Here is a 15,061-nt window from a genome sequence, read left to right on the forward strand (position 1 = left end):
CAAGTTTTGTTTACCTCTTGAGTCTCAGGAACACCGTCCTCTTTCCAGGAGGTCGTTTCACTTTGCTACAAAACAGCCTGACACTCTTGAGTTTTGTAGCTAACATTATTTGATTAAGCCCTCAGAACAATTACATGATCGCCTCCACTTTCGGGACATGGCCGCTGTGGGTGTCATCGGTTGCCTGAGCACACCAGCTCTTGTGGTATGAACCAGAGCTGAGGCAGTCACTGCCAGCTGCTGCATCACACCACTAGATTGCCTTACTCTCTGACCATCTAAGGCTATATTGTCCCTGCTCCTTTGCCGTTACCCACTAGCTGCCTTAGATGGCCAGACACAATGTTTCGATATACTGCTTTCCTTCTGTTGAAGTAGGCTTTATTTTACCCAGTGTCAGTCCCAAAATGCAAGAGAAGCCATATGGTTTCCTTTAGTTAAAAACACGAATGTTCTCCAGTAAATAAGGAAAGAAAAGTGCATGTTGGGGTTGCTAAGAGTGAGCTAACCACATTTCCCCCCTTTGTCAAGTCTTCTGCTGTAACCCTGGGTTTAAATGGTGCTGGAACGGAACCCAAAGCTTTGTGCTTGTGAGATGGGGACACTTACTGACTGAATAACATCCCTAGGACCCAATAACTTTCCCCAGAGTGTTTATCCTTATGGCTTTTCAGACACTACACACTTGAACAATTTTGTCACTACCCAATTTTGTGATATCTAATTCTATAAAAGAAATTTGATAGAACTTTGGTCCTGTGGAGAGCTTTTTGGGGCCACTTGGTAGGAATGTGACCTTGGGCCAGGACAAGGAATTAGGCTAAGGCAAGAATCTGATTTTAGGCTAGAACAAAGAAGTAGGTTTCAGGAAAGAATGTGACTTTGGGCTAGGACAGGAAAGTAGGCTCAGATATCTTTGGTCATCTTGATAAGCCCTTAGAAACAGAGATCACAGGACTTAAAAATTTTTTTTTTGCTTGTTCCTTGACTATTTGTGTTTATTGTCTGGCTTGTTCCTTAACCTAGAACCGACCTTATTACTTGCATGTAATTAAAATGGCACAAAAGCAGAGTAAAAAAATAAATCCACCTTCAGCCTCAGAACTGGCTGGGGTCATGTTAATTGTCTTTCTTTTGAATCCTTGCTCTGCCCCTGGAGAACCCATTGACTGAGCTGGCTTGGTCACTCACCCTAACCCATGCAGAGAAACAGCCCACATGTGTTTTCAGTGTTCCTTAGCACAGCAAGGTGGAGAGGCCTGGAGTGTCATCCTACTATGTGCTTGTACTGCTCAGCCGTGTTCAGCACCCAAGTTCCATATTCACCCCCAGAAGTTAGTTCTTCACTCACTCGGAAGACCCAGGGAGGTCTGTGAGTAAGTCCCAGGCTTGATAGGAACAGCTGAAATGCATACCTGAGAAGTATTTTCAGTTATCTCTAGTAATCTGAAAATGTATTGGTTTGTTACTATAGTTCCCCATATTCTAATCAGAAATCCGGATACAGTAATGACCGCCCCCCCATATCCCCCCCCCCCCCCCCCCCCCCCCCCCCCCCGCTTCTACATCTGTGAACTGAATATGCAGACCACTGGGAACAGAAAGGCCATTAAAGTTAGCACCAGAGAAGAATAGAGTTGCTAATGGGTTTCACTAAGTAGAGTGGAAAAGGAAATCTAGCAGGGATGGAGGGGACAAATAAAAGAAGCAGAGAAAGGTCCTCCACTAGGGGGCAGGGGAAAGATCAGGCAGAAACTAAACAGGAAGGGCTGCAGGGGCTGGCTCCTGCTACTCAGAGAGACCAACTCCAACCAGTGACCTTCATAATCTTCCAACCCCGCACTCTCATTGTGTGTGTGTGTGTGTGTGTGTGTGTGTGTGTGTGCTCACATGTATGTACATGTGCATGCATACATATGTCCTGTGTGGAAACCAAAGAACAACTTCAGGAATCTTTTTCGAGATGGTGTCTTTGATTCACTTAGAACTTCAAAGCATGCTAAGCCAGTAACCAGAGGGTCTGAAGGGACCCTCCTGTCCCCACCTCCCCTGTGCAGGGGTTACAGGTGAGCCACTGTGCCTGTTTATTTTTAGTTGGGTTCTGGGGACTGGACCCAGAGAGCAGAGGCACTTTACTGACTGAGAAATCACTTCAGCCCCTGCTTTTTTCTTTTCTTTTTCTTTCTTTCTTTCTTTTTTAGAATTTATTTTTGAAAAATATTTATTTATTCTTTTATATTATGAGTACACTGTTGCTGACTTCAGACGCACCAAAAGAGGGCATTGGATCCCATTACAGATGATTGTGAGCCACTATGTGGTTGCTGGGATTTGAACTCAGGACCTCTGGCAGTGTAGTCAGTGCTCTTGACCACTGAGCCATCTCTCCAGCCCTCTTGCTTTTCTTTTCATAAGGAGAAATGATGATGGTCCCCTAAGCAGGGCTAATAACAATGAAAGGTGATCAGTAGTGTCACGGTTACATGGAAATGTTTGTCATTTAGCCATTTTAAAACATCATGGGAGCTAGGGACACTGTTTATTCTGCAGCACAGGTCTGTGGTTATTTGAGAAGCAGGAACTGGACAGAGAACAGGCTCCTTCAAGAGCTCTGGGCACTTTATACCCACGCTTCATCACACTCCTCTGGCGAGGTGACTTGTGTCCCCAGATGTGTACAAACTTAGAAAGAACTTCTCTAGAGACTTTTTGTTCCTCTCATAAAAACGCTTTATTGGCATACCGGGAATGACCTTCTTTATTCTAGTACAGCAGTTATATGCATTTATGGTCGTGGTTCAGTGTAAACTATTTGTTACAAGTCACTAGAACTCTAACCGGGGTGGATTGAATAAGGACAGTACCTATCGGCTCAGCCATGGAGTCTCATCGGACAATCAAGATGAACTAGTCCCACAACAGAGTTCCGTAGTCACAGGAACCGAGACAGATGACAGGATAGCACCCATTCAATAAGTCAGGTTCTAACCAGGAAAACACAATCTAGAGGAAGCACATGAGCAGACAGTGAGCTATTTACATGGATCACCCTTTGCCAAAGCACTGTCCGTGTCCCCACCCACCTCTGCCATTTACTATTATCCCAGGGGGATTCTTGGTGCACTGGTAAGTATTTACACAACTAATCAGAAGTCCCCCTCCCCCAGGCCATATATTCTCTGAAACTTCTCGGAAACTCCTGGAGATGTCCACTTCCTTAGGAGCCGTAAGCACGGCCGTGCCAGCAATGCCATCCGTGCTCACCATTTTCCAAACCCAGTTTGAGCTTCTTTAGAAGGTCAGGCTGTGACAGCAGGAACAGATGGAACCTCATTTGGAACAGGCACAGAGAGTATGCACAGAGATGGTGTGTTTGTCCTGAGGATGTGAATGTCGTGGTTTGCAACTTAGGAGGCCCAGGGTTGTGGCTGGTCGTTTTGTTTTTTTAACATTCAATTTTTAAGGCTTGTTCTGAGCACAGCGCTAATGAGTTACGATGCTGACTTCATTTCTGCCAAGGAAGGGCTCTGCGGTGAGTGGCAGTGAAGACAGTGAATCGGGAAAAACACTGGGTTGGCACACGTCTGGTGTGATGGCCAGAGTGTGTGAGCTCGGCATCAATCTGAGGTTTGTCAGTGACTCCTCCTTCGACTCCTTTCCTTTCTGGTACTTAGAACAACTTGAAGTTATTTGTTGCTTTGTTACATAAGAATGTAAGTTCCAGGAAGTCAGACTGTTCAAGAAAAAAGCATTCTAGTGTCTTGAACAGTGCCTGGTCCGTACTAGTTCTTAATTTAAAAAAAGATCATATTAGTTAAGTGAATCAAATCATTGAGTCTCCTGGTCTTCCCAGTACCTAAAGTCTATCTGAAAGGTCTTTACCCTACTGTGAGCCAGTGTAGCTAATGTATCTGTGCTTCAGGGTAAAGTAAGACTTCTGGATGCCAAAGCATTCTGCCCACCTGCCAAGAAGTAGCGATGAAGAGGAGCATTGCTTGACAATCAGGGCAGGAACATTCTAGAAGTCAAACGGCAAACTCGAAATTCGGCTTCTTTCCTACCTGCTCTCCTAGAACATCTTTGTTTGTCCAAAAACTTAAGAAAAAAAAACTTTCTAGGAGAACTTATTTTGACAGTGCCAGGTAGGTAGGTAAAAATCACCAAAACACAATCAGAAAAGAATCAAAATGAATTCAACCTACATGAAAACAGAAACAAACAACAAAACACCCCACTAAATTTAAAAACAACAACAACACGCGGACGCGAGAACAAAGTGGGGCGGTGGGCTGCGGAGCTCCTCTGGGTGGTAGTTTCTGGCTGAGGAAGGGAGCCCGGGTTCAGTGATGCGGAGAGGCTGACGGGAAAGGGCGGAGCTTTAAGGGTGAAGATGGCTGAGGACCAGCTGTTCTCCTCCTTCTTCTACTGGCTGTATCCACTGAGGCTGCAGACTCCGGGCTGTCCTCAGGGACAGCTAGTGCCTCCACAGCACACCCTTAGGCTATGGAAGCTCTGCTGGAGTAGAAGTCGGGGACCGGAAGCCCAGTGTGAAGCGTGACCTGGGGAATGAGACTAAGCTATGCAGGGTACCATACTTACCCTTGCCTCCTCGGTGTGGTTGTGTGCCCTCGGTTCAGTGAGAGCCTCTTCACTTCTCTTGAACAGTGTCTTCTAGCAGGATCCTAGCTGTGGTAAAAGCCTGGCCACCATGGTAGGCCTCCAAACCCAGGATACACACTACCCATTTTTTTAAAGGGTCTGGGTGACTGCATTTGTTGTGGCCGAAGTACGGGTATTTTTCTGCAGGTAGCAAAGGCTTCCGCCTACACTCAGTGGTCTCTGTCAAGTCATGGACAGAGACCAGATGATCTTTTCCATGAGTTCCAACTGTACTCAACCCTCTCTGCCTATGAATGCACGAAAGACTGTTTAGTGAGAAGAAATACGGTCACTTACACCATTTTGACAATTTCTAGTCAGCCTCAGACTACGGTGGAGAGCTATGGGGAAACACTAGAAGTATTCCATAAACATGGCCATTTCTCCCTTCTCGTCCGTACCACCCCTCATCAAGAGTCTTTGTCTAAAGGCATTAGAACATCCTGAAAACCCTGAAGTGTGACCAGTATGATAGTCTTTGGAAGGGAAACAGCTGAAGAGGTAAAAAAACGTTGAACAAGGTTTTTCTTAGATTGACTTCTATAGATAGTTAAGGTTCTCTGTCCTCTGATGTGCAGCAGGCTGGCCTCTGACGAATTAGATTCCAGCCCCTCAGACAATCCCACCTCCTTGCAAGAAGTGAGAAAGAGGATGCTGGATTGTAAGCAGTACTGTGACATCTTCTTGTAGACAATCATGCATTCAAGAGAGTTTTTGAGGCTGTGGCTATAGCTAGGGCACGAACTCTCTACAGTGTTTGGATTCTCAAGTCCTATTTTAAGGTTAGTGAGGTTTTTATTAAGTAATAAGAGGCCCAGCTCAGGAAGGCTGTGAAGCCCTGGATTCTAACAGTGGTTGGCAGGGCATCACCCACACTCCTCCCATACCCTGAAGCTCCTCTGTTCTGCTTCCTGCCCTAGCCCACTAGCCTCTTTACCATTCTCTGCCCACCCAAAGCCCCTCAGGCCTTAGAAAAGTCCAGGCTATGCCTTCTGTTTGGAAATCTCTACACAGCCCCCTCAGGACTCAGATAAGCAACCACTCCAATAAGACCTGTTGACTGACCACTCTGCTTAAGGTGGTCTAATGTACCTTATAACAGCATTGTGGCTATTGATTCTTATCTGTAACTAGAATACAAGCTCCAGAAAGTAAGATTTGTATTGGTTTTTTTCTCTTCCATGATAGCAAGTATTTGCATAGCTCCTGGTGTGTTAACGGATGCCTGCAGATGTCTGTCAAAGGGGTAAGAAGGACCTGTTGTGCTGCGCCTATGGACAACGGCAAGCCTCTAACTCGCAGGCAGGGCTACTACTTCCCCAACTGCAGAACAACGCAGAGCAAATGCTAGGAAGTGGCTCCAACCTCTGACAACTGTCTAACACTTGCTTTTCTTGGGCATCCGTGGTGCCTGGTAGAAGTCACCTCAGTGGCCAGTCTATTGAAATCATTCGATTCTACTTTGAGATGAAGCTAGAGCAAAGGATAAATAGTCAGGGCAGAGGTTTCTGTCTCCCATGGTAGCTGGTTAGACTGTGGCGGGCACATGGGAAGGTATCTGCTGTGTGTCTCACTGTGGGCCTTGTATCAGCTTCCCGGTCACAGCTGGGGTTTGGGGAGGATTTTACTACCCCTGGGAGACTTTGAAGCAGTGTCCTGAGCAAGCCCTCAGTCCTGGAGCCGGTGCTTACCTGTACATTCCTGTTCAGGCTGACAGCAGGAAAGAACAGGCCCTCCACATTCTCAAATGCTATGGGACCTTGCTGTTCATTGTTGACGAAAAACGTTAATGTCTTTCTGTTTAAGTCGAGGAGGACCCCAATAGTGGCCCCTTTTGTGATCCCTCCTTCAGTTCTGTGGGAAAAGGAAAACAGTGGAGTCTCATCTGCTTGTTTGCACCTTACATCTCCCCCTTGCCGCTCACTGAACCGCTCTGCATTGTCCCTCTGATTTCCGGTACTGGGGACTGAATTTAGCATGTGGTAGGCAAGTGCTCAGCCGTGGGTTTTACCCCAGGCCTCTTTTTTATTTTTTGAGACAGGGTCTTACCAAATTGTCCAGGCTGGCTTTGAACGTCCCTGATAGCCCTGGCAAGCCTTAGACTTGTAGTCTTCTGCCTCAGCCTCCCAAGAGGATGAGACAATAGTCCTATCCCACAAGGCCCAGTGTAACCTATTAAATCCCCCCCACCCCACTTTGGTCAGCTGTTTTTTTTTTTTTTTTTTTTTTTTAGCACATTTATTTGCTCTAAGTAACCCTTTTCATACAAAAACACTTAGATATACTATATACTATTTATATTCTGTATATCCATGCTTTACATAATAAAATATGATTTAGACTTTCTTTGCTCCCCCAAACTCTCCCCCTCTCCCGCAGAGACAGCCACCCCTCATGACAGTCCCTTGTTTACTGTGCCTTGCTGAGAGAGAATTGTTATTAAGGACTTTCTGCTACTGGGCTACAGCGGAAGACAATACCAAAGACTAGGTCCAAGCAGCCTGTAAGCTGCCGTAGCACATCAGCTATGGTGTGTACTTAGCATGTACAGTATGACATCAACAGCATTTAATACAAAACAACTTAATCAGAAAGTCACAATAAAGAAGTGCCTAGGTCAAAGTGGACTCAGAGCCTTCTGCTTCTCCTGAGGTAGTGAAACTCACTCTAGAAATATGCTAATCTTTCAGCACATTGACTTTGAATGAGGACATTAGAGTCTCTCCGTAAAATGACAGCATCAAAGGAGATGCTTCCCCGAGTCATAATTATACTACAGGGAATTTGTGATTTCCAGAAAGCCAAGTATGAACATCATCTAACAAGGAGCCATGTCTTCTGATGTAATGACGACTGCGTAGAGCGCCATCGGAGACAGATAGCCAGACCTAGCAGAACTGAATTCTATCTCAGCAGAGCACAGACATTTATAAACATCCCTCCTTTCTCCTGCATGCAGAAGGCAGACTGGACACCGCCACAGACAGGCTCAAGGACTACATCTTGCTATTTACACGTGTGTCAGCGACAGCACAAGTCACATTCAGTTTGCATGCAAGGAGATGTGTTCAGCATCTGAAGTGTGCTTTTCTACACGGTGTGATGGTGGTGCTCTATTTACCCCTTCTCGCCAGAATCAAGAGGCACTAAACACAAGCATATGGGTGATGGTATCAGGGGCCTAGTAACAGACCCCCCCCCCATGTGAACTGCTGAAGATAACTGTTATCTGTAGTCACTTAGATTTGATACCAAGATAAAATGCTTTGTGTGCTCGCTTTAGGGGACCAATGAGACAGACACAAATGGAGCAGGACAGAGAATGGTCTGAGGCCTGGAAGTTCTGGGAGTCTGCTGGCTAGCAAATCTGTCAGTGGTGAGCTGACAGGGGAAGTGGAGAGAGGGAGGTCAGCATTCTGTCCCTGCTGGGCCTGCTTTTCCTTTGATCTCACTGAACATAACTGGATTCCTCCCCTCCCCCAGAGGCACCAAAGAGAAATGCATCCTGGTGGTGATTAAGACAGACCAGTGTCATCAAAAGACACCTTTAGTCCAGAAATGATGAGTGAAATACACTGAAGAGACCAGAAATAAAAAGGCAGATTAAAGGGTATATTAAGTTAAAATTGTCTGTATCTCGGTGATAGAGGGCAGTGCTTAAGGAGATACTATCTTCCCTTTCTTCAGCAGATTGGGTGCTCTAACCCTCACAATAACAAACGAGTCCTTCTCCTTTAAAGCTCTCCGGACTGGCATCCCTAACCCCAAGTTTAGTTAATGGCTTCTATTCTGAGAAGTAGCACTGCTGACAATGACAGTAAGAACAAAGGTTTCCATGTCCAGGCACTTCCAACGGGAGACACTTTTGCAAATCTCATCTCATGTAGTCTTCAGACCTCTCCTGCATGGAAACATATTAGTATGTGAATTTGGAGAATTGACAAACCAGAATCCAGAAAAAATAAAAATGAAGTACCTTGGCCCCAAACACTTTTCTGGTTAAGTCCTAGGTCTCAGTTTTCAAATCCTGGGTTGTTGGCCTATAACACACATGCCCAGGGATTGTCTTTTGAGACCTGGGTGGAATTTAACAATGAAGAGCCGAGCAGAAGGTGCACAACTCTCTCTGTGTGCAATGTGGAAAGTCATAGAATGGACTGAACTAAGAGATTACAGGACCCCTATCCAATAAAGATCGTCCGTCCTGCTTCCTAATGCTGTCTCTGTAATAGTCTATCGAACTAGGCTCTTCCTCTTCAACCCAAGCCATCATGAAGAAGGCTTGGCGTGGGGCTGCAGGGTACCTGTTGGTGTGCGAGTTGTTGTGCATGAACCAGCTCCGGTTATTGTCCACATACATTGCCCAAGCCTTGTCATCCTTTCCTAACATCATATCCTTCATCACATCGATGCGAGCCACGCCAAATGCTGGATCAGGATGGTTGTCATAGCGATCTATGGTCAGCTCCCAGTAGTGGACGCCCTTGGAGAAGCCAGTTTTCCCCAGCACCACCCGGTCATCGTAGCTACTGCATGTCACTGTCAAGTTGTCATTGGAGAAGATGATGTCGGAATGTGCCGAGCCGGGGTCAAAAGCAAACCAAGCCACTGGGAACAACAGAAGGGAAGTGAGTTATTGGAAATGCCTTGACATTGTAGATGCTTCTGGACGCTGTGGCACACAGTGGTGCGTGTTCATGCTGCCATGCAAGAAGGAAGTCTTTGGGGCCAGAGTCACCATAAATAAGCAGATGGGACATGTCCCGGGAATTGATACTCTGCACCAGGAACAGACAGAGGACAAGCGACCGATTCAGCAGAGGTTACCTGGCTCAGACTGCACTTGCAAACCAGCAGATCTGGGACTGAAGTCCCATCAAGTCCCTTCACCTGGTGACTGTCAGGATAGTGCACCAGAGACACAAAGGGTGAGGGGTGTACTAGGATACCTGTGTAACCCTGAGGTGGGGAGACTAGATCTACAATCCTGGATAGAGGAGGGATAAAACATACTGAGTGAAATCAGGAAATATGCTTGGGCAGAAGTACAGCAAACTTCTTCAGCTCTCGTACCTGCTCACAAGCCTTGAAGCTACAAAGCCACGTGTGCTAGTTTTCACGTACAATGGCGACCTGGATGTAGGGCAGCCTTGCTTCCGTTACAATTTATCAAAAAGTGTTACTCCTAAAGCTGACACATGATATATATGGCAGAAGCAGCTTGGACAGTAGGTGCAGAGAAGATGAGGTTTTCACACACACACCCAACTTCTGCCCATTTCCTACAGAGAAGAGTCCTTTGTTCTCTGAGGGGGTGAGAGTGCTGATGTACCACTGAGCCTGTGGACATGTCACATGCACTTCCGGCTCTGCGTTTGTTTTGTAAAGAGAATAAGGGTGTTCCATACCTGCCAACAGCTTTTTAATGTCAACTGTTGTCGTTCCGGTGGGCGAAAGGCATGGGGGAGAGAAATAGGAAGCCAAGTTGACATTGATAAAAAAGCGTGTTCCATTTGACAGACTAATGCCAACAAGGGCTCCACTGAGAACTTTGCATACACAACAACAGCAGGCCTTCCTGGTGCCTCTACTGACATTTACCGCTCACAAAGAGTGGTTTGCGTTGATGTAGAAGAAAAGGGGATGGGGTTGAGGTATAACATTAAAAAAAAAAAAAAGACAGGCTTTTTTTAAAAAAAGAAATTGGAAACAGTTATAATGGATTTAGAATGACGTTTGGAGAATTTTATTGACATGACAAAAGCCACCATTTATTTTGCAAAGGAAATTGAGCATAGCGGTCACACAGGCAGAAGGTAACAATTCCAGTAGGTATACTTGCCTAGTTGAGAGTAAGATGCAGATTGTGTCTCAAAATTGCAGCCTATAAAAAGATACTACACATCAAGGCTATGAAGTGACAATCAGGTTGATAAAAATTATTTGCATTCGTTTAGAAAGCACCCACCGAATAGAATCCACAGAGGTCTGATTCATGAAAAAAGACAAAAATACCAGAAACCAAAGCCCTTTTAATGTTCGTTTTCCTTTCTTTGCTGGGTATAAATTGCTTTTGTGTTCTTTCCAAATAAAATGTCATCTTTTTACGTATTGACAAAAGCTTTGTTCAGTTGGCTATAAATGCTGCGGCTTAAATTTCATTCTCTTCCTGGTTCAATTTTGTACAGTAACACTTGCAAACTGAGGAGGTCAACTCTTTTTTATAGACGAGGACAGACTTGCCCAATAGAAGTGGAAGAAGTCACAAGGTAAGAACAAGTCTTCTCTGTGTCAACTGTTTACTAATGTGCCCTTTGTTGGGATGAGCCTAAGGCAAATGGTCCACATATAAAGAGCAGAACCTAGTGCTAAAAGAATCTGTTAGAAGATGCCTTACGATTAACAGCCTCATAATATGAGTCTTATGAAAACAAAGCCATTATTCTCCTTCTTAACTTGCTTTCCTATAGCACCTCTTCTCACCGGAGGGATGGGAGGAGGGCTAGTGTAAAGGTGGAATTTGGGCTTAGAGCTCAGGAATCGCTTGTGGGTCTTTTTTCTACTCTCATCTCTTCCTGCCCTACTGATGAGAAGCCTATCCAGACAGAAATGATTCCGATGTAAAAGGTGCTCAGGTGCATGACCTACAACTCCCAGTGATGCTGACAGTGGTCTAGGAAATGTGAGTCTTGGGGTGGGGGGAGAATCATGTTGCTTTGTTTTCAAATTTAATATTGTCTTTATAAGTTGATTTCTAAAACAACAGAAAGGACAAGGTGCTGACTTGATAGAACTTAACAAGAGTTAAGAAGGTAACTTGCTATAAAAGAGAACCGAGTTAGCAGATTTAAATATTAGCACCACCTTCTTGCTTAGCTTACTTTATTCTGGGACACATCCATTTTCTTCTAGCTCATGGTTGGTTTTATGTTTAATTTCTGCCAACTGTCTTTTTTGGTTCCTCTGTAGGAATAAGAGGAGCACAGCAAGGACAGATTATAAGGAATTTTAAAATCAAATTTCATATTCAGGTTTGGAAGTGAATTTGTGGAGTCTGAATAGGGCTTTCAAGATTTTTTTTTTTTTTAATGAATCATGCCTTTTGGAGTCTTTTTAAAAAAAAACAAACATTCTGACCTTCTTTCCCATTAATTTAAACACAACATTGTACATTTAAGATTCAATGATACAGCTAGAACAAGGCTATTCAATACACCTGCCGACACCCAGACCCCATATTTTATTTTATTCTTGAGACAATATACATTACAAAGACTGTAACAGTATCTTGGTACATTAGAGACAAGCAAAGGGCTCTATAACAACGCATGTAGAGAAGCCAGTAGTGCACAGAAAAACAAGGGGAAACGTAAAACACAAGGAAAAAAATGTCACTTTTCAAGGGAGCTGGAAGTCCCTGCATCCTTTTTGCACTGACATGCTGTGGCCTTCTTCATTCCAGGATGTGGGATGAGCCAAAGGAATAAAATAAAACCCAAAAGAAACGCTTGGAAACGTGAGATGTACATTGTGTGTATCCATGATTACAATATAGTCCTGAAGAGATCAAATAGGTCTGCATCATAGGAATTTGAACATTCTGTTTGCCAGAAAAACCTCACTGCAAAGTAACAAGAGTCTAGCTTCCCAGGAGTCAACCATAAGCCCTGTTACATCTTGGCTGTGAGTTAAGTTCCTGGGGCTGCATATTTTGACTATAGGATTGTTGGCCATAGGTATCACGACTGAACGGTTCCTTATTTAGCTACCAGTAGTCCCTGCCCTTTGCTAGGAAAGTGATCTGCTGTAAGCCTGCAGTTTATCAGTACACGCACTGCGGGCTTTTGCTTTCCTTGCTTTGTAGGCTGTATTCTGCTATTTGCCATGTTTTTGCTTTTAGTTTTGTTTTCATTGGTAAAGATCTCTTGAGTCTATGTTTAATCAGACCACTCCAGGCTGGATGCTCTGATCCAGTTTCCCAGACACAGCTGGTTTCTTGGATGCAGAAGGTTACAAACCTCCACACTACTGCCACAGCCTCTACTTAGCCAGTACCTGTGCCGTGCTATGCTACTGCATGTGATGAAGAGCAAGTTTTCCATGGTGGTACCAGCTGAGGCAAAAAGAACAGCTTCCCACATCCCATTCCATCACACATGACCACAGCTCTGGAATGGGTTGTTCCACCACACAAACAAGAATGCCCGGAAGCTCCCTCAGCCAGACCGGAAGCTCTTCACACCGGAAGCCACAGACACAGATGTGGGTCACCCCGTCACCACGCACACGAATGGTAAGAACAACACAGGCGGTTCAGAGATGCCTCCAAGACACAGAGATGAAGAGAAAGATCTGACAGCTCAGCTCACCCGGTGCATTGAGAGACTGTAAAGAAGAATGCAAGCTCAGCTGGTGGGGTGAGGACCGGAAATCAAAGTAGGATCTCCCGGGGAAGCTGGGTTGTAGATTAAGGGTGGAGGAGAAAGGACTCATTCTACGGAGCGGCAATCTTTCCGAAGGCACTGGAAAAGGGAGGGTCTGTTCTTCTGAATCTGTGTCTAAATGTAAGATCAATGCAAACCAGAGATCAGAAATCTGCTGGCTGCCTGTGCCAGGTTCCCAAAGACTAAGCAAACGTTCACACAAAGATTCATCCACCCCGAGGCTCCACCCACTGGTATTATAAAAACAGTAAGTCTGAGGCTGGGAATTCCCAGTGGGCCCTCACCCCATACCAGACAACCATTCCAGCACTACTGGCAAATATTTTGTATTTTACAATAAGTTTTAGTAACAGAAAAGCATGAAGGAAGGTTTCCTTCGTTAAGTGAAATATGTTGAGTGAGACGCGTAACATACCCTTAACCCACTGATGAGAAAATCAACATTTCTTTTTACTTTAGCTATTCCTCAAGTTACTGTGCTTTTAACGTTGGTTTCTTAAAGGGTTTCTATTTAGAAGATAATAACCTTTAGGAGCCACGGGATGGTTTTCTTTCTCTCTACATACATTTCCCCCATTTCTAGATGAATGAGATTATTTTAATCCTAATCCTAAAACTTGATCTTTGAATAGAGGTAGAAATTCAGAGTGCCCTGGGAAGACAGGCCTGACAAACAACATGGAAATACGACCTCTCTTTGTTTCTGAAATATTCTCATTTTCCTTGAACATTATTTAACTCACCCGAGTTTTCTAATAATGAACAGAATGTGGACAGAGGAGAGGTGCGTATGTGCATAGGAGTGAGGTGTGTTTCTTTCAGAAGGCCTGCCATGCCCGTCATTAATGCACCGAAGTGAGGACTTGGTCATCACCTGGGGCCCTGTAAAGTTCAGTTTAACAGTGAAACTTCAAGAAGCACAGGTGCCAGCTCAGGGTCCCGACTCTCAAGGAAACATTTTCTCTTGAAAAGGTAATTTTGTTTTAGTGACCAGAGGGGTTATTGGGGTTTATTTTGTCTTGTTAGCTCTTGCCTTTGTACATAACCCTTTCTGATAAAAATTCTACACTGTGTAGGTTCAAGCAAGTGTGTGTGTGTGTGTGTGTGTGTGTGTGTGTGTATCTAGAGACCTTATAAGAAGGGATACCACAAGTTTGAATACTACAAGGAAGCAATCTCATTTTAATTTCTGAACCTCCAATATTAATGTTAGTTTTTCAGGCTTTAGTCTTATCCCTGAGACAAGATTTGATTTTTCTATAAACCAAATATCAGAGAAAAGGGTATGAGGCTAGAGCTTTATCCCCCCCCCAATATACTAATATACTGATTCCTATTTAGTGGATATAATTGGGTGACATGGTATGTGTGACCATCTCTTTGCTCAGATATAATAAATTAAAAAGTACCATTATTCTTCACATCTACCACACACACGTGTGTGTGTGTGTGTGTGTGTGTATGTGTGTGTGTATGTGTGTGTGTGTGTGTGTGAGAGAGAGAGACAGAGACAGAGACAGTGACAGAGACATGTGTATTGGTTCTAGGGACTGTCCTGCAGGCTCTAGGGAATGAACTCAGATCATTACAGTTGGTGGGAGAGGCCTATTATCTGCTGAGCTGCCTCATTGGCCCCACATTATTTACTTAAAAGGAAACTATCCTCTGAGCTTAATGCAAAGACTTGAAATGTAACCACAGAGCCACCAGCAGAACAAGCTCTTTTAAGTTTGAGAAGACATTTGTCACTGTATTTATGTTAGGAAACTAGTTTTAACTCACAAAAATTTGCTTAAAAAGGTTCTCTCATCAGAATGGACGATCAATCCATTAGCTGCAGATACATGGTGCCTTAAAAATTAAGGAAAGATGATATTTGGAATATATTGAATCTCCAAACAGTGATCTGCACACCCATAGAGAGAACTGCTCTATACCCATAGTTTGAGGATCAGATC

General features: G+C 44.4%; 1 protein-coding gene across 30 annotated transcripts in view; it reads right to left on the reverse strand.

The window, feature by feature from the left end:
• Positions 1 to 4,496: 4,496 nt before the first annotated feature.
• TRIM9 (tripartite motif containing 9) overlaps positions 4,497 to 15,061 on the reverse strand; it is a gene marked incomplete at both ends in the record, with an annotated part of 98,096 nt that continues 87,531 nt past the window's right edge. For 6 of the 30 annotated variants that reach the window (XM_080931639.1, XM_080931638.1, XM_080931627.1 and 3 more), the window contains 3 exons: positions 4,497 to 4,559; positions 6,351 to 6,513; positions 8,964 to 9,267. In XM_080931639.1, the coding sequence (XP_080787765.1) occupies positions 4,497 to 4,559; positions 6,351 to 6,513; positions 8,964 to 9,267 (530 nt within the window). Of the gene's footprint in view, positions 4,560 to 6,350; positions 6,514 to 8,963; positions 9,268 to 10,067; positions 10,092 to 10,480; positions 10,544 to 13,028; positions 13,218 to 15,061 lie in introns of all 30 variants that reach the window. The other 24 variants (XM_080931634.1, XM_080931625.1, XM_080931646.1 and 21 more) reach the window with 13 other exon arrangements.

Source organism: Micromys minutus, assembly GCF_963924665.1.
Source record: "Micromys minutus genome assembly, chromosome: 1".
Taxonomy (NCBI): Eukaryota; Metazoa; Chordata; class Mammalia; order Rodentia; family Muridae; genus Micromys; species Micromys minutus.